The sequence below is a fragment of the Balaenoptera musculus genome, chromosome 7 (assembly GCF_009873245.2).
Source record: "Balaenoptera musculus isolate JJ_BM4_2016_0621 chromosome 7, mBalMus1.pri.v3, whole genome shotgun sequence".
Lineage (NCBI taxonomy): Eukaryota > Metazoa > Chordata > Mammalia > Artiodactyla > Balaenopteridae > Balaenoptera > Balaenoptera musculus.
The window spans coordinates 49016428-49044374 of NC_045791.1; the positions used below are offsets into that span (position 1 = coordinate 49016428).

The window sequence follows — 27947 nt, forward strand, 5'->3', positions numbered from 1 at the left end:
TAATGCAGGGGACACGGGTTCGAGCCCTGGTCTGGGAAGATCCCACATGCCACGGAGCAACTAGACCCGTGAGCCACAGCTACTGAGCCTGTGCGTCTGGAGCCTGTGCTCCGCAACAAGAGAGGCCACGACGGTAAGAGGCCCGCGCACCGCGATGAAGAGTGGCCCCCGCTCGCTGCAACTAGAGAAAGCCCTCGCACAGAAACGAAGACCCAACACAGCCAAAAATAAATTAAAAAAAAAAAAAATTGGTGTCGAGGTTAGACTGAAGAAGGTAAGTTAGGAGACTACTGAAATAGCAGATTAAATACATGAGGACTTAAATGGGTCAGAAGTTCTAGGGTAAAGAAGGCATTGACTCAAAAGATAATTAAAGATAGAATTGGAAGAGCTTATAAATCAGTTGGATATTGGTGAAGAGGGGTAATAATAAAAAGGTAGAATTCTTCTGTTTCTCTCTTTTGGTTTGCATTAATTAATGTAAGATATATGTTACCCCTGGTTTTCTTTTTCTTTAAATTTTTTTCATTCTTTTTGCAAGCTTTTTTTTGTAATTTCACTGCTTCTTGAGACTAAGTTTTAGCCCCTTTTATTGTACTTTTATGTTTATTTATATCCAAGTGCCTTTTTTGTTTTAAGATGCCTTACGTCTGTGTTAGATTGAAATCTTGTATACATGTATGTGTGTGTGTGTGTGTGTGTGTGTGTGTATAAAAATCATACATCTACATAAAACTTCTAGAAGGTGTCCTTTACTGAAAATTGAATGTTTTTATGTATCCTGTTCTTTTTAGTTTGTCAAATAAGTATTGTTGTTTATATTACTAATATGTTTGATGGCCCAGTTGAGAGTACATCTTTTACATGTTCTTTTAATGTACCTTCAGCATTTTTGGACGCTGGGATATGGCTCTATAAATAACACTTTGGGGAAAGTAGAGGACAAAGTTTTAGTAGTGAAAGCTGGCATTACTTATTCATAAACCTCCCTCTTTGAAGTCAAATATTCCTACTTTCAAATTAAGTATTTTTATTAAAAATTTAGAAGTTTTGCTCTTTATAGCTAAATATGACCAAAGCATAATTGTTTTGAGTGCAGAAAGAGCTGAAATTAATTGAATGATAGTGCTTCTCTCAGAGATTTATACAACAAACCTGCATAATTCATGCATGTGTATATATTACAAATCTTGTCTCAAGAGAATTTCAAGCTAAGTGAGCCATTTTTATTCCATTAGATATGTATGTACATTTTTAAAAATTAATTAATTAATTAATTTGGCTGCACTGGGTCTTTGTTGCGGCGTGTAGGATCTTTTTAGCTGTGGAATGCAGGCGCTTAGTTGCAGCATGCGGGATCTAGTTCCCTGACCAGGGATCTAACCCAGGCATTGGGAGCACAGAGTCTTAACCGCTGGACCACCAGGGAAATCCTGTACATATTTTTATATATTGCACAGATATAGAGATAGATGAATAGACAGATGATTGATATGTAGATAGGTTGGTAGATAAAACTTTTACTAAAACAGTACTGACAATGCCTAGCAAAATGCTATAGAGATAGTTGGTGCTCAGTAGCTATTGGTTGAATAAATAAATGTATAAGTGAAGCTATATACGATCACTCACATTTAGGGATGCAGTGATTTCAAAGGAAAAAGTTACTATCTTAATTTTTTTTCTGAATGTTTTGCATCATCAGTCTCTTAGGATCCAACAGTCCAACTAGGACACACTCATAGCTTCAGGCAGCATTACTACTGAACCAAGTAAAATTGTAGTCTTCACTTCCAAATATATTGCGTTATATGAAGAATCATGACTTACATTTGCCTTGATTCTTCTTTTCCCTTGATATTAAAAATAAGGATAAAGTATTGTCTTTTATTGTCATCATAAATACCTCAACTTAATTTTTTGATGTCATAGAAATTCTGCTCAACACATTTCTACTGCTATTTCTACATGATGCTTGGCAATACATCAGATTCACAAACTCAATGAATAATAACAATTCACTAAAAAAAGAACATACAGACTAGTTTTTTTTTTTTTAGCACCATGAACATCTTTTTATAAAAAGACCACCTGAAAATAAATTTTCCTATTTTCCAATGTTCTTTACCGTTTTGTATGTGTTTATTACCTTCGTGTATTTTTTGGTTTCTTGGTACAGGCTTCTCCTCCCTCTGATGATGTCAACTGCTCTTCACAGCGTCACAGCACTGCCCATATTCTTCCATAAATGTTCTGATCACTTGCAATGTTATCAAGAGACCTCTTCTGCATATACTTTGTCAGTGATTGACATGTTATTGTTATATGCATCAGCTTCAGTAACTCCACCTACAAGTCATAAAATGTTCAGTGTCAAAGATTGTCAGCCAAAATACCAAAAAATAAAATCATAGGATTATGTGGGGAAAAAATAGAATTTTAATTTTTAAATTAGATTTTTATAAAATCATAAAATGTTCACACTCCTGGGAAAAAAGTGACTATTTGCTCATGATATTACTATTGACTATTTGCTCATAATATTACTATTCACTCCTTGATATTTTGGGGGGCATCTACTCTCTACCAGGAAGCTAAATATTGGGATTTGAGGATGCATGAATTCAGTTAAAGGAAAGGGTCGTATTATCAAGTAATGAATGTGAAATGGATAGGTAGATAATAGAGATGTGTACTGACCATACAGGAATACGATAAAAGAAGCAGTAATAGGGAACTCTGTATAGAGAAGTCGGGAAAGGTTTCAAATAGAAAATAATTTTTGAGCCAAGACTCAGAAGTGTATAGTGAATGAGGAAAAGCCCTAACTTGAAGCTCCAATGCTAGGGATGTCAAATTTTATACTGTAAAGTTTTAAAGTAAAATTTTAAAACGTAAAGAGAAAACTCAGGGCAAAAAGAAAACATGTTTGAATTCAAACATATCAAAATCTAGACAAACACAATATATCAACCACAAATTTTTATGCTCATCACTTAAAAGAAAGAACTGATTATTCTTTCAAACCTTGAATCAGCTGACATTTTTGCTAACATAAATAGCACATTTTTGGTATTGCTTCTGTCTGTTTGACAATGATGCATATAACATTAATACATCATAACCCTTCCTAGTTTTATTAAGAATGAGGTTAGTGACGGGTAAAATTGCTGAATTACTGGCATTGAGCATGAGCTGTTTTTTCCACTCTAGTGAGGCAGTTATCATCTACTCTTCTGCCAGTCTTCCATCACACTTTTTCCTACTGGGTATACTTCTAAGAGTCACAATAATAGTGAGTCACCATAAAAAGTCTGTCCTTTTCTTTCCTTACTCATTATGCTAGCATGAGTTTGCATTTTTATCAGCGGAAATGTACAATGTCTTTTCCTGTAATGATAATAACAGTGGCAAGTTGGGTAGGCAGAGTGTGAACTCTTTCCTGTGCTGGAGAAATCTCCTTAGGAGAAGCGTACACCCATGAGAGGCTTTTGTAATATACTTGACTAATCTATGAGCTGATATCAGATTGGCGTGAGCTATGCAAATATTATAACATTTTGTGATCATGCCACATTTTCTCCTTTAGATTCCAAAATTAGACCACGTATATCATCTGTGTTTCTTTTCATGGATGAATGAGATTTAAAAAAAGAGTTGAAGTGTGATTTAGTAACTTACCCAAGATTATAGCATATCTAATATAAAGGAGGGAGTGAGTACTATCCCCATTCCTGACTTTGGTTAATCCACCTGTGAACAAAACTGCATTTTTCTTCTTGCAGCCCAATCTATATTTGAATTTAATTTTTAAGTACCAATTTCATGAACTGTTTCATGTGAATTTGCATATGGTATTCTGGCCGGAATTCTTCATTACATTTTATTTGTGTAATTTGATTTCTTCCTGAGCATTATTATGATCCATCCTTTTATCTAACCCTTCACTCTATAGACACCAGCAATTGGGAAGAATGAAAGTCAGATTTAAAATCCAACTCTACTAGTTGCATAATATGAAACACAGTAAATGATGGAAACAAAATCTTGGAATATTTTAAGACAGACGTTATGTAAACTGCAGAAAACAGAGGGCAGTAAAATTGATGCATTGATACTGACATACCAAACTAGTGTAGCAATTACAGTTGTATTTAGTAATAGCACATAGTGCTGAAGTAGAAACTTATAACTTTAAACTAAAGTTATGTATCCTTCTACTGTTTATGTTGTGTCATCTCCCACAAGAAAATATATTTAAAGATGATAGGCAGGTTGTTTTAAAAATGTCAACTTGGTGTTAAATACTATATTAGTGAGTGATGGGAACAGTGACCAACTGAAAAGTATATGCCCCAACTAAGACAGGTGGCCACTACTTTGTTCCAGCAAGCCACTGCCATGTTGGAATATGGCATATTGCCAGATCTTCAAAATTTTCAAACATAAGCAGAAATCTTGATTTTTTTGTAGGTTTTAATTAGTTCAAAACTTTAAAAACATTGAGTGGGTCAAATAAGCTTGTCTGTGGGCCACAGCTTGTCATCTGGGCCTCTAGGCAGAGACGTGATTCTATAGTAATGATCATTGTGCCCTTCAATAAGGATCTTGGTACTGGTCAGGTTCCCATGTCCTTTGCTCTTTCACTGTCTGTTTAATCAGTACTTCCTATTTCTCGGTGTGTCATAAGAAAGCCATAGAATATCCCCATTATATTCCTATAGATGGAAAGACTTGCCATAGTTGTAAACAGTTACTATGCAAAGAGTTGTTATTTGTGCCCATGCATTTTTTTCTATCTGTGGTCTTCAATGACAGTTATTGTTCCCTCCAGCCTAATGTTATTAATACCCTTAAATAAAACTTGATTACGCAAAACTTTTTATTATATAGAATTATGATTTTTTGAACTTAAAGGAAAGAATATGAATTGTTTATTTTCTATACCCCCTCTTGAAAAAGTAAAGTACACATTTTGTTCATTCTTCTAACCCCAGGTTCTAGGACATTCTCAGGCAAATAGAAGGTTGAATGAAGTTCATTTATTAATGGAAATTTGCTATTTTATTCATTCATTCGTTAAGTAAACTTTTCCTTAGCATAAACTATGTGTCAAGCATGTTAATAAATATCTATTGATATATGTGGATCATTAACTAGGGCTAAAAACCCATCTGCTTAGGAAAAGATTACACCGGCCTTTAATTTAATGAGATATAATTTATATTTTTTCAGCTTTATTGAGGTATAATTGAAAAAATTATAAGATATTTAAAGTGTACATAGTGATAATTTGATAGACATACACACTGTGAAAGGATTCCTCCCATCTAGTTAATTAACACACCCAATGAAATGTAATCTACATTTTAAAGTGCAAACCTACATTTTGGCTTCAATTCTCTGAAGGACTTTTGGGTGGGTATCAATTTTTTGTCTTAATTCTCCTTCCTAGATAGTGTAGTAAGATCAGATAATACTGTATATCTCTAAGCAAATGTCTGACTGCCACTTGGTTAATCAGAACTTTAACCCTGTATACCAGATACCCGTGGGGGTAATCCAGACACTACAAGTCCACTAGCAAGAAAAAAAATCACAAGTCAAGATCTCATGAGTTAACTTTAAACTTATTCTTGGTTTAAAGCTCTAGAATTTGATCCCTTAGAACTATTTAACTCCATGTTTTTAAAAAAAAAAAAAAGTTAGTGCTCCTATTTGATTAATAGTAATAATGCCCCTTTGCTCACTTGACTATTCTCTACTAAGACAAAAATTTTAAAATCCCATCTCAAAAACAGTATTTGTTAGTCATGTAGATATCAAGCGTAAAATGAAATCCCAACTTCAAAGGCGTTCAAATAGGTGTGTTCTTGGAGAGTCATCTGTCTATGTCCTTATTTTTTGATGTTAAGATTTTTAGCAGTATGCCAGCTGCTTCACCATATCAATCAGTCAATCAATCAATCATATACTTGTGTCAGATCACATTCTGTAGTAACAGCAAGGCTGAATCACAAAAATTAATAGGAGTTTCAACCCTCCAGTTCAGCCAGGATCACTGTGCTAACTTAACCAAAATCAAAAGTAGCGCCATGTGTGAAGATAGAGACACACTAGCATAATATGGCCTATTTATATTGGTTATATTTAATGGTTATATTCTTCAATTGAACTCTGGATGTGTCATCAAACCAGAAGGCCACCTTGAAGATGGGAATGTCTTTCTGTAGAATGAAAATCTGGCTTATAAACAACAAAATATATTTCTTTTTCATCAAGGGTTTTCATTTTCTTTTTGAGATTCGTCTTTGCCATATTGGGTATGAGTTGCCTCATTAACATTTGTTCCTTTCTAAGGGTAGTAGGCAGAATAATGGCTTCTGAAGATATCTATGTCTTAATCCTCAGAATTCGTGAATATGTTAAGTTACATGGCAAAGAAGAATTAAGGTTGCAGATGAAATTAGAGCTGCTAAGTAGCTGACCTTTTGACAGGGAGATAATCCTGAATACTCTGGATTAGTCCAGTGTAATCACAGTGGTCCTTAAAAGTGAAAGAAGGGATCACAAGAGAAAATCAGAGAGGTGGCAGAGTGAGAAAAAGTTCAACTTGATAGAGGAGGGGGGCCATGAGCCAATGAAAGTGGGCAGTCTCTAGAACTGCAAGAGGCAAGAGAATGGATTCTCTCCTAGAGCCTGCAGAAAGGAATGCATGCCTTCTGACACCTGCCAACACCCAGTAAGACCCATTCAGGGCTTCTGACCTACAGAACTGTAAGATATTAACTTTGTGGTAATTGTTACAATAGCCAAGTAAACTAATATACTGAGGAAACAGTTTTTTTTTTTTTTCAGAAGTGTCTGTCACTGAAATTGAATTAATAAAATAAAAGTTAAAATTTTCAGAATTTTCTTAAGGCATTGTCCATTCATTCATTCATTCATCCCTTCATTTTCAGGAGGTAATCCGTAGCAGCCAGGTCGACATTGCAGGACACAGCCAGGAAATGGAAAGAAATGAACAAGAAACTTACAAAGCACACAAAATTGATGTTCTTGGAACAGAAATGGTAACTATTTAGAAAGACAACACTTTCCACACAGTTTGCAGAACTATGTGGAAATTCTGACCTTGTTATAAACAGTTGCTTTTATTGTCCTTTATGTATTTAATATCAATACACATCAGTGTCTCTTTCCCTACTTTGGGGTTGATATTCTTTGAAAAATAAAATGAACACCCTAAAAATATAGGTGCACTTTAGGTGTCAATTCATATTTGTTCTGTTATAGCATGAACCCATGCATTAAAATAAATGATCAAAGTGTAATCAATGTGCGCTGAAGTCTTGGATGAAAATCACTGTGCAATGAAGAATATGTGTGCAATACTGAAATAATTGACTTCTTAAAAACAATTATTTATTTAAAATTATCTTTAAACACAGGTCTCTCATCTTGAAAAACACACTGAGGAAATAAATCAAGCTTCTCCACTCCATCAATATGTTCAAGAAACAGGTAAGAATCTGGTATTATTTTACCCCAATATATCTTTTTCCTATTGATGTTTCTGTGTTTGAATGGAGGACTTCCAAAGCACAAACCTTCCCACTAAATAAAGTTAGTAACTATGACTTATGATCCCAAAGGGGACAGAGTAGTATTTCTATATATAATTAGGTTCTGCCTGTGGTACAAGATGCAGTAAGCTTCTAAAATAGTTCATTGCCCTTCAACCCTATGATGTATTCATCCAAAACTCCTAGAAGGTGATAAGCCAGCCACCTCCGAATTGCATTTTGCTCAGGGATCCAGAATAAAACTTGATGTTATCAAGCTCCCTGGGAACAGAAAAGTTATCTAGATTGTATTACTTTTAATAACAAATTTAAGCACGTTTAAGTCTAATTCTCCAACCCACAGATATGAGATTAGACTACAGGCAAACCTGTGCAAGTTTGCATAAGATGGGTACAGGGTGTCTTGCCTATAAAAGGGGAATGAGAAGTTTTGCTGTCCCAAAGTGCTAAAAGGGTAGATTTAAGCCAACTGTGACCCAAACGTTATTTGACTATACCTGAATTTGGTTTTATTTTAGTTTTGCTTAAAGAAGTAGATCTTCCTTTTCTGTTCTTCTACTGTTCTTTTCTTGTTTTATAACTTTTATTATTCTTTTTGAGCATACCAGCAAAACATGCTTGTAGAAAATTTGGAAAATACATACAATTAAAATAAACAGCACTTTCATTACTTATGACTTTCCATCCAGAGATAATCACCACCATTTTTCCTCCTATATTTCTTGACATATACTAACTTACATAATGAAATACTGCCATATGTATACATTTATATCCTGAATATTTTTACTTAACTTACGTTATGAGAAGTTTTCCATAGCATTATAATGTCTTCTCAAACATCATATTTATTAGTTACATAATATCTCTGGTGTTGTTTTCTGTTTGTAGTCATAGATACACCTGAGGATGAAGAGATTCCAAAGGTTTCAACTAAGTTTTTAAAAGAACAATTTGAAAAGTCTGCCCAGGAAAAGGTCCTTTATTCTGACAAAGAGACGACCCCAACCAAGCAGATTAAGGTATGATAATTTCTCTGCACAGAGACATATTAAGTGTAAAACCAGATGTAAATACATAACATTTTCAAATTATTGAATGTTTGAGGTGGTTTTTCAACAACAACAAAAAATATCCAGAGCCAGTACTTATTCTGTTCCGTAAGAAGAATATTATTCTATATGAGAAAAGCAGTAGAAAGAAAACTTTTCTCACTAGAGAAAATTAGTGAAGAAAAAATTATGTATGCACTAAAGTTTAATAACTAACACTAAAGTAATAAAGCCAATTTTAAAATGTCAGCTACTTACTCTGTTCTGTTTAAAATTCCAAGGAAAACAAAACAACCCTCAAAAGTCCTTTAAGACTTTTATTGTTTCCCTCTAGATTACTCTGCATAGCACATTACGTAAAGGAGGGAAATAATCAAGATTACGTGTAAATGTTAAAATACTGACTCGTTGATGTATTGAATAGGGAATATAACTCTAAAAAGTGCAAATAGATTATAGGGACGATAGTAACAAATACTGTCTGTTGCTCCTAAGTGAGTCTCTAAATGGAGTATACCACCCGTTGTTCCCAGTGCAGATGTCGTAGCAGGTGGACAGGTGAAGGGCAGTGCCTAAAAAGTCTCTACCACTACACTCATCTTTATAAGATTTGATTTTCTCTCCCTTAAAGATTGAAAGTGAATATGAAGAGACTTTAAAGCCATCATCAATTGTGGGTACCTCTTCCACTTCTTACACTTCAACCAGCCAGAGGAAGGAAACATCAACCACAAGATACAGTGACCACAGTGCCACTTCCTCGACTCTGGCACAAGTTAATGCCACTTCTTCGGAAAAGGCAGAAGAATTTCCTCCTCCCCCACCCGACATACTTCAAACTCCAATAGATGTGACAGCATTTTCCCAGTCCCCTGAACTCCCCAGCCCTCCTAGAATACCACCAGTCCCCAAAGAATTATATTCCAAGCAAAGAAATTTGTATGAATTAAACCGTTTATATAAGCACATCCATCCTGAGTTAAGAAAAAACTTAGAAAAAGATTATATCAGTGAGGTTTCTGAGATTGTTTCTCGTCAAGTGAACCTGGGGAGCTCAGTTTCAGCAGATGTGCAACAAGCCCGGTATGTTTTTGAAAATACGAATGACATTTCTCAAAAAGGTCTGAACTCGGAAAGAGAACACTTGGAGTGGGATGAAATTCTGAAGGGGGAGGTGCAGTCCATGAGATGGATCTTTGAGAATCAGCCATTAGATTCTATTAACAATGGCTCTCCACATGAAGATAACATCTCCAAGGGCATTGCTGATCGAGAAATCATTGCTGGTGGTGATGTGAAATATACAAAATGGATGTTTGAAACTCAACCCATCGATACTCTGGGGGATCATTCTTCTGGCACTGAAGAAAATGCTGAGAAAATTCCTGAGCTAGCCAGAGGAGATGTCTGCACAGCCCGGTGGATGTTTGAAACAAAGCCATTAGACTCAATGCATAAAATGCATCAAAGTCAAGAAGAATCAATAGTAACTGCCATAAAGGACATAACCGGGGGGGATGTCAAGACTGTGAGATACATGTTTGAAACTCAACATCTGGATCAACTTAGACACCTTCACTCAGTAGATGAGGTGCACCTACTGCAACTCAGGTCTGAGCTCAAAGAAATTAAGGGAAATGTTAAGAGGAGTATAAAATGTTTTGAAACTCAACCATTATATGTTATTAGAGATGGTTCAGGTCAAATGCTAGAAATTAAAACCGTTCACAGAGAAGATGTTGAAAAGGGGGATGTGAGAAGAGCACGTTGGATGTTTGAAACACAGCCCTTAGACACAATTAACAAGGATATAACAGAAATTAAAGTCATCAGAGGAATATCCATGGAAGAAAATGTCAAAGGTGGGGTGAGTAGGGCAAAGTGGTTATTTGAAACTCAACCTTTGGAGAAAATCAAAGAAGAGTCAGAAGAGGTCATCACTGAAAAGGAAACAGTAATAGGTACAGATGTCTCTAGAAAGTGTTGGATGTTTGAAACACAGCCATTAGATATTCTAAAAGATGTTCCTGATGCAGACCCTCTAAGGTCTGAAGAGATAATAGGGGGTGATGTACAAACTACTAAGCATTTATTTGAAACACTTCCAATAAAGGCTTTAAAAGATAGCCCTGATGTTGGAAAACTTCAAAAAATTACTACTTCTGAAGAAGAAAAGGGGGATGTTAGGCACCAAAAATGGATTTTTGAAACCCAACCTCTGGAAGAGATTAGAGGAGATAAAAAAGAGTACATACGAACAGTGAAACTTGAAGAAGTTGACAGAGGAGATGTAAGGAATTACACACGTATCTTTGAATCAAACAACTTAATTAAATTTGATGCATCGCATAAAATAGAGGTGGAAGGAGTCACAAGAGGTGCTGTAGAGTTAAATAAATCACTCTTTGAAACAACACCATTGTATGCCATTCAAGATCACCTTGGAAAATATCATCAAGTAAAGACAGTCCAGCAAGAAGAAATCCTAAGAGGGGATGTAAGAAGCTGTAGGTGGCTTTTTGAAACAAGGCCCATTGACCAGTTTGATGAAAGCATTCATAAATTTCAGATAATTAGAGGAATATCTGCTCAAGAAATACAGACTGGGAATGTGAAATCTGCTAAATGGCTGTTTGAAACCCAACCTCTTGATTCGATTAAATATTTTAGTAATATGGAAGAAGTAGAAAGTAAAACTGAACAAGCTACAGATATTATTAAAGGGGATGTCAAAACCTGTAGATGGCTTTTTGAAACCCAGCCAATGGAGTCTCTTTATGAAAAAGTTTCATTAATGACTGGCAGTGAAGAAATTCATAAGGGAGATGTCAAAGCCTGTACTTGGCTCTTTGAAACTCAGTCACTGGATTCCATAAAAGATGACTCCGAAGCAACAGTCAAATTGCAAACTGTAAAACAGGAGGAAATCCATGGTGGGGATGTTCGTACAGCATGCTTTCTTTTTGAGACAGAAAATTTGGACAGCATACAAGGAGAAGAAGGAAAGGAAATCAAGGCCGTGGAAATGGATATCCAAGCTGGGGATGTCTCCAGCCTGCGGCATAAATTTGAAAGTCAGTCCTTAGATTCTATAAGTTCCAGTTCAGAGGAAGTTTTGAAAAAGATCAAAACCCTAAAGACTGAAGATATTCAGAAAGGCAATGTTTTAAATTGCAGGTGGCTTTTTGAAAACCAACCAATTGATATGATAAAAGAAAGCCAAGAAGGTGATAAATTAGTTAAGACAGTGACAGACATACAAGGTGGAGATGTAAGAAAGGGGTGCTTTATTTTTGAGACTTTTTCTTTAGATGAGATTAAAGAAGAATCTGACTATATTAGCACCAAGAAAACAATTACTGAAGAAGCAATAAAGGGTGACGTAAAAAGCTACAGAATGCTCTTTGAAACCCAGCCACTCTATGCAATTCAAGATGTAGAAGGGTTTTATCATGAAGTGACAACAGTTAAAAAGGAAGAGGTAATTCATGGAGATGTACGAGGGACAAGGTGGCTTTTTGAAACGAAACCATTAGACTCCATTAATGAATCAGAGACTGTGTATGTTATTAAATCTGTCACACAAGAAGACATTCAGAAGGGAGATGTTAGTTCTGTCAGATACAGATTTGAAACCCAGCCACTGGATCAGATTACAAAAGAACCACGTGATATTGTGCCCACTGTAGACTATATTCAAGGTGGGGATGTAAAGACAAGTAAACAATTCTTTGAGTCTGAAAATTTGGATAAGAAGACTTATATAAGAACAGTAAGTGTCAATGAAATACAAAAGGGCAATGTTAAAACATCTACTTGGCTATTTGAGACCCACACTCTAGATGAGCTGAGAGGAGAAGGGTCAGGATATGAAAATATCAAAACAGTCACCCAGGAAGATATGCAGAAAGGTGATGTGAAGCAGGCAGTATGGCTTTTTGAAAATCAAACTTTGGATTCTATTAAGGAAGCAGATGAAAGCATCACAAAAATCACCAAGGAAGAAATCCCTCCTTCTGATGTCAAGACAACTACATGGCTCTTTGAAACTACACCCCTTCATGAATTTACTGAAAATAGGGTAGAAAAGGTGGAAGTTATTGGCAAGAGCATTAAAGAAACCTTAGAAGAACTCTACTCTCAAAAAGTTATTGAGGCTCCTGGAATCATCATTGAAGCTGACGAAGTTGGGGATGTTCGAATGGCAAAATACAAGCTCCTGAATCAAGCCTCTCCTGAGATACAGAAAGAAGAAATCCTCAGGGTTGATCTCAGAAGTATAATGGTGAAGCTACTTTCCAAAAGAGACTGTAAGAAAAGAGAGATTTTGGTTAGTGAAGAAGAGAAGGGAAACGTTAATTTGACCAAAACTCAATTATTAAACAGATCAACAGAATTTCGTGCTGAAAAAGAAGAGATAGTGAGTGGTGATGTCCAACAAGCAATAAAAAACCTGTTCTCCGAGGAAGGATCTGTAAAGAAAGGCATTTTGATTCAGGAAGATGAAAGAGGAGATGTTCACATGACTATCTATTGTCTTCTTCATGAAAATGCTGGTGACACAATTAAGCGTGAAGAAGTAATAGGGGGTGATGTAAAACGTACCATTCATAATTTGCTATCTTCCATATCAAGCAATAAAATATCTGAAAGGGCTAAAATCGATGCCTCTGAGAGGGGAAATGTTCAGTTTTTTACAACATGCATAGAAACTGGAGCTTTGGATTATCTCAGACAGCTCCAGACATGGTCAGATGAAACACTAACAGCTAGGAAACAAGAAAAAGAGGAAAATATAATTGGTGGCGATGTAGAAGGTACAAAACTGTTATTAAAGAAAAGGCAATCTCAGGTTGAACGTACTGTTAATGAAACTGACATCGTCCCAGGAGATGTGCATAATACAGTTAAGGTTCTTCTGACAGAGCCTCAGAGTACATCTTGTAAGTTACCCAAAGAAGAAATCATAAAAGGTGATTTGAAGTCAACCCTAAATTCCCTGAGCCAGGCCATAAGTCAGAAAACAGTGGCTAAAACAGAAGAAATTATAAAAGGTGACATGCTGGCCACACTCAAGTCACTTAAGGAATCAAGCCAAAAATGGAAAGAATCTAAACAGCCTGATGTCATCCCTGGGGATATAGAGAAAGCTACTGAATGCCTTGAAAAGACTGCAAACACAAGGATGGAAATCCTGAAAAAGGAGCTTATCCGAGATGACCTTGAAGCATCATTAAGGAATCTAAAAGAAGCACAAAGACCTTTCAAAGAGGTAAATAAAAAAAGTGTAATCAAAGAAGATGTGCAATCTGTGATGGTAGGATCTGAGGAAGAGCAGAAAACCGAGAATCATCAGGTGGCTGTCCAGAGGGACAAAAAAAGCGTTCTTCAGCCAAGACCAGGACCATTTGAGCCAGCAGCCAGGTGGCAGGGGGGAACAGACATTCTTAATCAAACTATAGGCAAATCTTGTCATGGGGATTTAAGAGAAGAAAGAACTGAGGTTAATCTTCCAAAAGCCCCCAAGGGCACCGTAAAGATTGTCATAGATCGTGAACAAAACAATGATGCCCTTGAGAAAAACCTTAGAAGGCTATCTAATTCACACCACAAAGCTATTAAAAATGTGTTGGAATCAGGAGACAGAATGGGTATCTGGACTGATAACATAACAGAGCAACGTCTTAGAGATGAACATGTGAGTGGACAGCTGACTTCAACTGTGTCAGTTAGGGGACATCTAAAAACCAAGGAATCAGAGACAGTGAGAGAACAGAAGAAGGGTGCTGTCTTTACCCAATCTATTGATAAAACAATTGGAAAGCAACAGACTGAAACTTGTGAAGTGAGGAATGACCACCAGAAGAGTGAGGCTTTCCCTGACAAGAGTCCTAAAAATACCAAAAACACTAAAACATCAACAGATACACAAAGCTCTAAGCCCAGTTTAACCCAGGGTCCAGTCAACAAGATGGCTGGAGAAACCTGTGAAGTTTCAGAGGACTTTCAGAAGCAGACTCTGTTAAAGCAAGAAATGCAATATTCTAATAAAGATATAAAGAAAAAGAACGTGACCCCTCAACCAGTGTGGCAGACTTTGCCTGTGGATCAAGACATGTCAAATGTAACAGAAGTGAAAGTCTCCCAAAAAAGCCACAATAAATTTAAGGCAACTGACAAAAAGCAGACTGATATTCATCTGAAAAGCCAGGACTTTCTAATGAAGACAAATACTTCCAAAGACTTAAAAATGGCAATGGAAATGTCCTTTAATCCAATCAACTGTAACCCTGAAAATAATGCAAAAGAAAGTGAGTTCCCTCTTCCACCTCCATCTCCACCTCCTCCTCTATCTTCCAATTCATCAGCTGAAATTGAATTTCCTCTTCCTCCTCCACCTCCTTTCATGATGTTGCCTGAAAAAAATGTGTTTCTTCCCTCACTGTCCACAGAGAAGATAAAGGCTGAATTTGAGAATTTCCCAGGCCTCCCTCTTCCTCCACCACCAGAAGATGAGAAATTTGAAAGAGAATGTCTAGCAATGTTTCCACCACCTCCCCCTCCGCCAGCTCCATCTCTAAAACCAGCACATCTCCTTTCCTCTTCTGTTCAAGAAAAGCACAGTGGAGCATTCATACAATATTCCCAAGAAGAAGCCTCAAGCTCTCAGGCTAAAATCATAACAGGAAAATCTGGAGGACGTTTGCCACCTCCCACACTCCCCAAACCCAAATTTCCCAAGCAGATAGAAGATAAGAAGAATCATAGTTCCCCAAAAGTTGAATTGGAAAATTCACCGCCAGATATGGAATGTAAAATTACTCCCTCAAAGGATCAGAAAAGAGTAATAATGGCAAGTAGCAGTGAACACATAGAGACAAAGCAGAATGTATCTAGAAAAAGTCTTGATAAAAGAAAACAATTATCTATGGACTCTACAAGGTCTCTCTCACAGACAGTTCCAGAAACTTCACCACCCAAGGAAAAACTGATAGCACCTCTCGTAAAATCTCATTCATTTCCAGCAGGTTCAGGACAGCAAAGTCCAAAACCTTATATGAGAAAATTTAAGACGCCTTTAATGATTGCTGAAGAAAAATACAGACAACAAAGAGAAGAACTTGAAAAACAGAAAAAACAGGAGAGTTCTTGCTACAGCCTAGTCAAAACAGAAAGCCAAAATCAAAACATGTCAGAGTTGAAAAAGGAAGTGCTGTTACAAACAACAAAGGAGGAGGTCCCCCTAGCTGGAATGGATTCAGGGGTCACTGTGGCCCAAACCAACCCAGTCTGTCAAAGTCTTTCTCAAGTACTAGGAGTGTGTACCGATAACCAGCTTTCCACAACACCAGCAGTGACATTCGCTTCCAAGAGGCTCCAACATGTTCCAGCAGCCTCAGAAGACAAAGATACCGTGGAAAAGGAAGCTTTGCAGAGCTCAAGGGATATGACCCAATCTAAATCAGCTCGTGAAATTAAACAGAGTCACCAAGAATGTAGGACACAGCAAACACAAGAGAAGAGGTATCTGGAGCAGTTGCACTTGCCCCAAAGCAAACCAGTTTCCCCCAGTTTCAAAGTTAAAACCATCAAGCTTCCAACTCTAGACCATAAGTTAAATGAAACAAACCACAGCTATGAAAGCCATGAAAAGCAAGCTGAAGCTGATGTTCAAACCATTACCAAACAACAGTACCAGGAAACCGAGAAAACAGAAGCAAGGACTGAATGTAGCAATAAGCAATTGGTAGCTGAAAAATATTATCAGTTACCTACGAAGGAGAAGACAGTAACAGTAAAACTGCCTACAGAATCCACAGAGAAAAGCCATGAAAGTAAACTCAATATAGTTCATGAGAAGCAAAAAGAATTTAGAGAATCTGAGAGTGGGAAGCTTCCAGGAGGTGAAGAAACAATTCAGGGACCACCAATCATTGGTCCAAAGAAAGAGAAACTAGTAGTTGAAAGAAAACAAGAACATTTGAATAAATCAGCCCAGAAGGTAGTCAAACAAAAGGTTACTGATGCACATCTTGATTCACAGACTCAGAATTTTCAGCAAACATATATACAGACTTCTCAAAGTCAAGGTGAACATAAAAAATTACCCGAGCCATGTAATAATCTGCAGGAAGAAAAATGTCTTGGCGTCAAGGGCATACAACAGAAACAAGTCTTTTCTAACACTAACGATTCAAAGCAAGAGATTACACAGGACAAATCTTTATTTTCCTCTGTGAGAGAATCCCAGCAGGATGATGGAAAATGTGCTGTAAATATATTGGAATTCTTGAGAAAACGTGAAGAACTACAACAGATTTTGTCTAGGGTAAAAGAGTTTGAAGCAGAGCCAGATAAAAATGGCCTTAAAACATTTCAGATGCTCTTAAATATTATTCCAGTATGGCTATTAAGTGAAGAAAAAAGAGAATATGGAGTTCGCATTGCTATGGAGAATAACATAGAAAAAATCAAAGAAGAAATAATGCACATTAAAACTCAGGCAGAGGATATGCTTGTGTCCTGTGTAAATATAATTCAAACAGCCATGATATCCTCTAAAGCAGGAAAGCAGAGAAATAAAGCTACTAGTGTTAATGAAACATTATCTAAAGTGTCTAATGCTGATGTCAGCTATAATAAAAACACTGAGCGGAAAGAAAATACAATTGTAGAAAAAACAGAGCACCACCAAGTAGCAACTCATCAAGAAGCAACTGCTCAGCATCATGTGAAAACCCATCAGGAAATTAAACTAGATGATGCCAAGGCTTCTCCTCCCTCTTTAAAAACACGCCCGCCATCACCAGCTTTCATAACAATCGAGTCTACTGCACGGCAAACAGAAACCTCTGCTAAGGATGAGCTTTCCCAGTGCCCTAAAAAGGACAGTTTTGCTGAACCATCACCAAGACCTGTGTCACAACCACCTAGAATTCTCAGAGCAAATACCTCCCCGTCTCCACCCAAGAGTCACTCTGAACAGCTTGTCAAACTCAAAGACACCACTGCGAAGTTATCCAGGGGGACCATACCAGGTTCGTCCATAACCCCGGTTCCCATTGTAGAGAAGAGGTCTGAGATCATCACATCTCCTGCAACACTTCGTCGTCAAATTAAGATAGAGGCTCGTGGTAGGGACTCTCCACCTACAATCACAATACCTATAAGTGTAAATCACGCTGATAGTGGTTCCTTCAGAGAATCCATGGAAGCTCAAGAGGAAGAAAGGAAAGTAGGGAAAAGGGCGACTTACGTTCGCAAAGATGGAGTAAATTCCACTAAGCGCATAGTGCCAGATACTGAGAGTTTTGACGCAGTCGGAATCATCAGCAAAGTCGAAAAACCTCACCTATCAGAGCACATGCAGAGGTATGAAGCCGCCAACCGGACTGCTCAAATGGCTGAAAATGTCATGAATGACCATGAAAATGAAATAAACAGATGGTTCAGGGGATTTGAGGATGGCCTAGGTTTTGACGCAAAGTCAAATAGAAGAGTTTATGCAAATGGAGAAGCAAACCGTAATATAAAACAAGAAAGTCGTACATTTTGTAAGGAGGAATTTGGATTAACATCTTTAGAAAGCGCTAGCTTTACCGGCTTTTCTCACAGTCATCCTAGAGAGCTGCAAGAAACGATGCCTGTTAAGCCGCCCAGCATCCACTCTGAAACAAAATCTCTAAGTGAACTTTTCTCAGGTGTGGATGCATTTGAGAGTCAAGTTGTTGGGTCGAAGATGATGGTCTCTTCATCACAAGGCTCAGAAGCTGGCAGATCCGGCTTTGACTTCAAGCACGCCCCACCAACCTATGAGGATGTCATCGCTGGCCATATTTTAGATGTTTCTGATTCACCTAAAGAACTCAGGAGGAATTTTCAACAGACGTGGCAGGAGAGTGAAAGAGTTTTTAAAAACCTGGGATATGCAACCTCAGATGCTTCTGCAACTGAGATGAAAACCACCTTTCAAGAGGAAGCTGCATTTATAAGTGGTAAATGAGCTTGCAAAGAGTGAAGATTAACCCATTTAAAGGCACCTGTTCCATAACTAAGACGATTTGCAGATAAATGAGTACCTGGAAAGTACTAAACAACATAACCTAAAACTAACAGCTTTCCCTGGTTGTTGATATCCTTCCCTTTACAATGCTTGCTTTTACTACTTTCTCTTTACAAAGGAATTTAATATGATTCACCAGCACTGTGTGAGAGTAACAAATACTACTATATAGATTATTGAGACCTGTGTTTGTCAATGTAAATAAGGCTTTGGATAAAGCAGCAGGTATAATAATAATTGTTATTGTGATAGTATTAACTATTATATGGAACTATATATTTATTAATCATTGTATACCATTAGCACATTACGAATATTTCTTATGAAAAGTTATTATTTCAACCACTTGTTAAAGACAATATTAGATAATATTCCTTGACCTACTACTGACGGATTTTTAACTGTCAGACTTAAGTGGTGTTTGAGTTTGAATTCAACACAGCCTGTTAATAATCCAAGAAACAATTTACACTCTTCATATGTGTTTTAAGGATTTTTATTGATTGGGATCTCTGACAAAAGTGTAGGTATGGAATTAGACCTTTTGTATATAAATTATTGTTACTGAGTTGGATGGAATTAGCTTTCTCTACTGCCACTGTTTTTTTTTCTATAAATGATATTTTTCACCTTTTTTAAACCCCAAATTATAACTCAATTGGCCTCATTCACAGATAAACATGGACAATAATTTTAAAATATGATTATTTTTGGAAGGAGGGAGATTTAAAACATATGAACTTAGTACAAATTTTTTAATGTCAGAGAACAGCTCATTTGTTTATATTTTCCTACTTTTTACAATTAATGAGGCTTCACAATAAAAAGACTTGACATAATTAATGTAGTGCATTCTTTTGGACAGATTGAAATAGCGAGTTTCAAAATAAAAACTGCTGAAACTAATAATTCTGCCTCTATCATATTTGCAACATATGTGTCTAGTTTATCAGGTTAATATGATTTCTTAATGTACTTGCTTCTGGCATAATTAGGCAAAGCTGTCTAATTTCAAATGCTCAGTTTCTAAGATAACTACAAACAAAAAACACAAGGAAAATGGTATTACGTATAGAAGTGTGTTTCCTATTAGAACAAAATAAACAAAGGGGATTTCTCAGTAGCCCAAATTGAGCATCAAAGCATTAAAGTGTATGCATTTTTTTATGTAAAGAACATTGAGCATATATGCTTTTGTATGTAACTACTATGAAAGCTTAGTTATTCTCACAGGATTGTTGTGAAGATCAAAACAATACTCCGGTGAAAGTTCTGTGTCAGTTTTGAACCATTATGCAAACACAGGTTAGTAATATAACTACTATTATTCATAGGAGCTGGCATTCACATGCAAGCAGCAGCATGTGACTATAGGTAGAGGTAGGAAAATCATAAGAGGCAGATATAAGAATCCCCAGAGCCATAAAATCTCAAGCCATTTAGATTGAGGACAGATGGCCCTGAACATTTCAGTGTATTTAGGAGGCTCGTCTTAAAGTTAAGAATTGGTGTTAGAGAGTCAACACTAAGTCATCAAGAAAATATCTAAACAAATACAGTATCAGCTGAAAAAGATAGGTATATATTTTGGAAAAATCTCTTCAGAATGCTTTAAAAACAAACACTTTGGACCAAGTTAGGTGTAAACCTTTATATATATGGAAAGCCGAGTTATTTAGAATAAGTGTTCTCAGGGCTCCTCATGGCTGAGTTCCCTATATATTCTTTTTAATGTATTAAAGTTAATGAACACGTTATACTCATGTATATTTCCTGAAATAATAAAATCCACTTTTACAATGTACAAATAATAGAGACACCAGAATAAGGTTGATTGTACCAGGACCTTAAACCTGATGGTGGGACGCCCTGCATCTGGAGGAGCAACATGCAGGGCAGTAGTGTTAGCGCTTTCTACGCTGACTGCATGGCCAGTTAACATGCTGTTGCTGTTTGTTTTGTTTTTACAATGTGACTGAAGACAATATTACATAAGCTTTTATAAATTTTTATTTTTAGAAACTGCAACTCCAAGACAAGGAAATATGTATACTTTGTCAAAAGACGGTTTATCCAATGGAGTGCCTAGTAGCAGACAGGCAGAGTTTTCATAAATCCTGTTTCCGCTGCCACCATTGCAACAGTAAACTGAGGTAAAATGTTTTGTGGTCTGGGGCGCAAATATTTGAAGAGTCTGCAGTATACTTATAACATCATGTCTCTAGAAAGATGTCAACTTTTCCAGATCCTGTTGCCATCAGTTAAAACAACACCAAACAGGAATGTGGTCATGTTCTGTTACGTGTTGCTCAGCATGGCTGTGACGTTTTTCCTTTTGACATTTTGCTTTCTTAATCAAATCCACAAGGGTCCCTTTTGTCCCAGCGTGGAGATCACATAAATAAGAAAAATCAAGTGTTACTCTCACCACCACCAACCTGCCCCAATGGCATGCTCCATAGCGCAGGGGGAACGATCTTTCTAAAATGCAAATCTGAGAGCCCGTCTCAGTTTAAAACATGTAATGGCTTCCTTTCTCCCCCAAATTAACATCTAAATATGAATTAAAAGGCACGTCAAGATCTTGTCCCTTCTCATCTCCCAACACCCCTTCCTCCTGTTGCATGTTACTTTTCATGAATTTCTTTCAGTTCCTCAAAATCATTATTTTTTCTCTCTCACATCTAGCTGGTTCCAAATGTTATTGCTGCTCCTTGGAGGAGTTTTCCCATGCCTCTCTCCCAGCTCTCCACCCAGCTAATAACCACTCATTCTTCAGATCTCAACTGAGACTTTATGTCTTTGACGAAACCTGCTTTAACTCCCCTATGTGGATCACAACATCCCCTGTGCTTGCCCCGTTCTTAACACAATCTAACGTAGTTGTCACTGGCTGTAGGAAATGTATTAATGTTTGTCTTGCCAACACCTAGTAAACGCAGATATACAATAAGGACTCAAAAATATTTATTCAATGACTGCTATTTTTAAAAATCATTATATAAAAACCCACAAATACAAAAAAACCAAACAAAGCAAGTATGTGGCTCACTAAATTATTATAAAGTGAACATACTGTAACCACTATCAAGGTCAAGAAATACGACATTGCGAGTCATTCCAGAAGCTCCTTCCTCCCTGGGCCCCACCCAAACACAACCTTTCTCTTGCCTGTGAGTAAATGATATCCTTTGTAGTAATTGTTTCCTTGCATTTTTATAGTTTTATTTATCCAAATGTGCTTTCCTAGATTCTATACTCTAGTTTTGTCCTTTTTTAAAACTCTGATATGTCTTTCACGTCTTTTTAATCTATAGACTTTCCATCCATTCCTTGCATTTCTTACAATCTATTTGTGAAGGACCCAGGATATTTGACTGGTAGAGTTTTCCACAGTCTGGAATTGCTGATTGCACACTCACAGTGCAGTTCACATGCACCTTTATCCTTTGTATTTTCAACAAACTGTCAGCTGAATCTAGGTTCTAGTTTAAACTAAGATTTGATTCCTTTTGAAAGAACGTAGGGAGTCTGCTTTTCTCATTTTGTGATCATAGCAGGTACTGAAGCTTAATACCTATATCCATTAATTGATGTCTGCAAAATGCTGATACTCTAATTTTGTTCTTCCTTTTTCATTATGAGAATACTTTTATGGAAGATGCTTCCCCTCATTTGCTATTTGGTTACACAGGGGTACAATTGATAAAGGAAAGGCAGAATAAGTATGTAATTCTTTCCCTTTATTTACCAGTTTTGTCAATGTATCAGTTCTTTATTTAACAATTTAATGTAATGGTTTCTTACCACCTAGAGATAACCACTTTAAAAATATTTTAATGTCTTTATAAACTCTCAGAGTTACACATATTCGATTGGTTTCAATCAGATGCAATTATCATCATTAATGAAACTCCAGTTATTCTATACCTGGCCAGTGGAAGCCACTTCAAGTTGTCTCCTGAGGCCTTTTGACAGGACCTTAGTAGTCTGTGATAGCTTCCTCATTATCTGATAGGACTAGATGTCCCATGTTCCTCTTGTGCATTTACTGTTCCATTTACTGGAACCAGTTATTTCTCCAAGCCTTGATTTCCTTTAGTGAGAAATGATATTTCAAGACTACAATCTTGGGCTTCCCTGGTGGCGCAGTGGCTGAGAGTCTGCCTGCCAATGCAGGGGACACGGGTTCGAGCCCTGGTCTGGGAAGATCCCACATGCCACGGAACAACTGGGCCCGTGAGCCACAACTACTGAGCCTGTGCGTCTGGAGCCTGTGCTCCGCAACAGGAGAGGCCACGATAGTGAGAGGCCCGCGCACCACGATGAAGAGTGGTCCCCACTTGCCGCAACTAGAGAAAGCCCTCGCACAGAAACGAAGACCCAACATAGCCATAAATAAATAAATAAATAAATAAATATTTAAAAAAAAAAAAAAAAAAAAAAAAAAAAAGACTACAATCTTGATGCTCTTTCTACTGGGTTGATCACTATTTCTAAACTTTTTTAGTGTTAAGAGCTAGTAAATATTTATATATAAAGAAAAAATATATCATGAATTCATAGTGATATTTCCAAATTGAATTCAAAATTGCATTCCTTTTGCTTAGCCTCTTCTCTATTACATCTGGACCTCCTTTCTTCCACTTCAGGGCTTCCGGTTCTCAAAGGAAAAGGAGGTAACAGAATTAGACTCTCCCATATTCATTTGGACAACAAGTTTTGGAATCACAAAATTATCAGCACCACTGATTTGATTATCAAAGCATTAAAAAATTGCATTTGCCCCTCTGATCACCCACACCCCATTTTTTTTAATTGTCGTACTATGTCTTTGGTGTCATAGTATGTAGCCAATGCATGTCATATTATCTCCCTCTTTGCCCTCATTTCATCTCAGTTTATAGATAACAATTTATTTAATGCTTGTCAACTGTCCTTATGTTGACATGTCCATAGTCATTCTGGTTGTTCAAGCTTATTTTCAAGTAGAGTCCTCTGAAAAGGCTCATAGAAACTTTATTCCTTGAGTTCTCACATATTGATAACAATTTGTGATCATTACAATGGAAGGTAAGTTTTGCTGAGAGTAAAATTTTTGGCTTACATTTTCTTTCATTGAGTATCTTATATGCATTATTTCTTTTTTTTCTGGCATGAAGTGTTGGAAAGGTCTGATAATAATCTAATTTTCTTGCGCTTATAAGTAATATGGACTTTTCTTCTTTTTAGATACACAAAGGATTTTTTCCTAAACCTAGTTTTGCATGTTACTTTTCATGAATTTCTTTCAGTTCCTCAAAGTCATTATTTTTTCTCTCTCACATCTAGCTGGTTCCAAATGTTATTGCTGCTCCTTGGAGGAGCTTTCCCATGCTCCTTAAGTTTTGCTTTCCCAAACCTCATTTTATTAGAATACTTCTTGTTATTGGTCATTCTGGATCAATAGTGTCAGTTATTTAGTGTGCTCTTTCAATATGTAATTTCATACTTTTTTATATTGGGAAAGTTTCCTTAAATTATAGCTTTTTAGTATGTAACTTGTTTCATTATTTTATTTTCTTCTTCAGGAGCTCCTATTATCTCTCAAATCCTTATCTCTTTTTTCATTTGTGATTATAAATTTTCAGCTTTTTATTTTCCTATTTTTCTTAAGATGCTTTCTATGAATTTGCTCTTGTATGTCTTTTAATTTAGTTTTAATTGCTGACATATTTGATTTTTTTCCTTTTACTCCTATTTTCTTCCTGATATCTGATACCTTGTTTCTGACTTTTTCTAATTACAATTCATGCTGGTCTTTTATCATTTTCTCAATGTCTTTTAGCTCATTTTGAAATATTAGGTTAAAATTTTGATGTTTTGAGAACACATTTTTCTAGCATGTTTTCATTGTCTGTAATGATATTATAATGCTCTTTATTCTTTCATTTCTTATAATAACTTCATATACTATTTGGCCTTGATACTTTCCTGTTGCTCATTTTTATATGGAATTAGTTTATCCAAATCTTGGAAGGAAGCAAAATTCAGGATGGTTTTCCCAACTTCACAGAACTGCCTCTTCTGGTTTTCATATACTGTTCAAAAAAGTATGGTGGCTTGACTTCTTGGATTTCCTGCCTTGGATCCTCTCCCCCATGTTGATTGGGACCTTCTTTTCATTTCTGTCATCACTATCCAACTCAATTTTCATTCCACTCCCATAATTGTTTTTCTCAGGGTAGAGTCTTGTTCTAAGAGGGGATCTCAGTGGGTCAGTTTTGAGTTTGATTTCTCCAGCCTCTTCAGTCTTTCCTACCACAGGGCCTTCGCACTCACTGGCTATTGAAACGGGCAAAACCCCTCCCAATTTCAGTTGCTGCTCTCTGATTGGCATGTGACACTTTCCAGGAAATATTTATTGCCTATTTTGTGGTCTCATATTGTCAGGTCCATTAGACACCTTCATTTCTCTCTCTACTGTCACCCATACAGATGCAACTATTATGATGGTCTTGTAGCTGTTGTTGGTTTGTCCTTACCTCCTTGTATTTTGGGGTTGGTGAGGATACCTTGTCACTTAGTTTTGTTGTAATTTTATCCATGGGTTTTAAGTTTTGCTTTCTGTTTTTATGTGGAGGTTCAGAAATATTCAAAAAATGATGCTGCTGCCTTTGACTAAATTTGATTTTAATTTTAACAGGCATTCTATTTGTTAATCTCGCCAAAGAGACAAGATAAAAAAAATTGCATAGGCAAGCTTTCCAATTCATTCAAAATCCAGTTAACAAGGAAGCTCAAATAGTTGATTTTTGCATGTATGCTATTCAGGATTTATTGAAAACTGAAACCCCTCACACAATTCACTGAGTTAGCAAAGACTTAGTCCTATCATTTTACACCATCTATAACTACATATGCATTACACTATAATACCTATTATACCAATACCTGACATACAGCATGAAATTCTAAATACTCCGAGACAAGTATCATGTAGGGCATTAGTGGTGACTATTATCTAACAGGAATGTTCAATTAATAAGCACATTCCTATTGCCAGTAAGTTAACTGTGTTGAATCTCTGACTCATTCTTGAAATAATCAATTCCCTAATTCCTTATGAATTTGCAGTGTATATTTAGAATGTTAAATTTGTTTTTTCTTTTTGGCAGTTTGGGAAATTATGCATCGCTTCATGGACAAATATATTGTAAACCTCACTTTAAACAACTTTTCAAATCTAAAGGAAATTATGATGAAGGTTTTGGACACAAACAGCATAAAGATCGATGGAATTGCAAAAATCAAAGCAGCTCAGTTGACTTTACTCCCAATGAAGAACCAAATATGTGTAAAAACAATGCAGAAAATACCCCCATGCTTGGAGAGCTTAATAAACATTTAGATGCTGGTAACAGTGAAGGGCAAAGGGATGACTTGAGAAAATGTGGGGAGAGGGGAAAATTAAAAATCATTTGGCCCCCTTCCAGGGAGATGCCTAAGAAAGCCTTCCCCCGTGAGGAGGAGCTCAAAATGAGTAAACCTAAATGGCCACCGGCAATGACAACCTCTACATCTGCTGAATTTAAAAGTGAGTCGCTGATAGAACACATGAAAACTGTGGAAAATAAAGGACAAGAACAAGATAACATTTCTTTCCTGCGGCCATGTCTGCAGCCCATCCACATGTGTCAGAAAGAGGATGTTACAGGAATCAAAGAAATGGAAATGTATGAAGCAAGACAAGATGAGAAGAAGGAAGGAAATAAGAATGTGCAAGACAAGCTGAATGAGCCCAAAGATACAAAGAATAAGAGGAAAAGTGAAATGGATCTTCATGACAACAGTAATGTGGTTGTGCAGAGTGCTGAGAAGGAGAAAAATGAAAAAACTAATGAACCTGATGGTACAGAAGTTTTACAGGTTACTAACACTGATGATGAGGTGGTGCCAGAAAATCCTAAAGAGAATTTGAATAAGAATAATAATAACAATTATGCAGCAGCGTCATATCTGAATAATTGCAGGCAGAAGACATCTATTTTAGAATTTCCTAATCTATTGCCACTGTCAAGTGAAGCGCACTACACTGCAAATGAATATCAAACTGAAAACTTAGAAAATGCTTCTAGAATCTCAGAGTTACTTGGTATATTTGAATCTGAAAAGACCTACTCGGGGAATGTACTGGCTATGGCTCTTGATAAACAGACTGACAGAGCTACTGCTGGCAATCCTATGCAGTCTGTCCCCAAGTCAGGCCTCAATGACAGGATCATAGTAAAGGGGAAAAAGTCAATGTCCTCTTCTGATACAAATATCTTAAATATCAAAGGAAACCACTCAAATAACAAAAACCTACAGTTCTTCTTTTCTAACACTGTGAAAATTGCTGCTTTTTCCAAGAAGAATGAGAACATTTTTAAGAGTAATTTAATAGATTCTGTAGATCAAATTAAAAATATGCCATGTTTGTATTTAAGAGAATTGGAGAAGGACATCAGACATTGGCATGGTGAAACAATAGGAGCAGCACATATTAATGGAAACACAAGTTTTGATGCTTCAAGCAGTGAATTTACAACTGAGCCTCCATTTCCCACGGTGGAGGTCCAGTTTGAACAACTCACGGTGGAAGAGCAAATTAAAAGGAACAGGTGCTACAGTGACACTGAGTGAAACATCTCTGGCCACTTGCAGTCTGCACTCAGGCACCAAGAAATATCAATGCCCTGAAATAGGACTTTGGGGATTCTGATAACCTTTTGTTGAAATTGTAAACGTTCAGAAATCTCATGTCTATCACAATGGAATATTCCTTGTATTACACTATATGTTGTTTTTCATAATTGGTTTGAATCTGAATGGAACGAAGAGGTGAAACAACACAGCTCTGTTTTCCTGTCAAATGGCACTTAAGTATATTGCTCTGTTTTTCAACATGCCAGATAACATCACTGGTGACATTCTATACTGCTGTATTTATCACTGTTCTTAAACTTCCTCTATAATTTCTGCTGAAATAAAATTAAATCACCTGGGGTGCAAACCAAAACACTTGTGTTTCTTTTTTCCATATATATTGTCATTCTAAGTATGTATGTTTTCCATGATTTAGGAAGTATTTGTCTTGGGCCAAGTATTTAATACACACACACACACACACACACACACACACACACTCCTGGAAAAATGAAATACTAAACCAAAGTCGCAGTATTGTTAGAAAATATAAAATATTCTTTCTCTTTTTTGCTCTTT

At 36.6% G+C, this 27947-nt stretch overlaps 1 protein-coding gene across 2 annotated transcripts in view; it reads left to right on the forward strand.

The window, feature by feature from the left end:
• XIRP2 (xin actin binding repeat containing 2) overlaps positions 1–27741 on the forward strand; it is a 69072-nt gene extending 41331 nt beyond the window's left edge. The window contains exons 4-9 of one of the 2 annotated variants that reach the window (XM_036857609.1): positions 6963–7073; positions 7452–7524; positions 8478–8608; positions 9270–18633; positions 20721–20854; positions 25859–27741. In XM_036857609.1, coding sequence (XP_036713504.1) covers positions 6963–7073; positions 7452–7524; positions 8478–8608; positions 9270–18633; positions 20721–20815 — 9774 coding nt within the window. In that variant the 3' untranslated portion in view covers positions 20816–20854; positions 25859–27741. The remainder of the gene's footprint in view (positions 1–6962; positions 7074–7451; positions 7525–8477; positions 8609–9269; positions 18634–20720; positions 20855–25858) is intronic. The other variant, XM_036857610.1, reaches the window with a different exon arrangement.
• Positions 27742–27947: the final 206 nt, after the last annotated feature.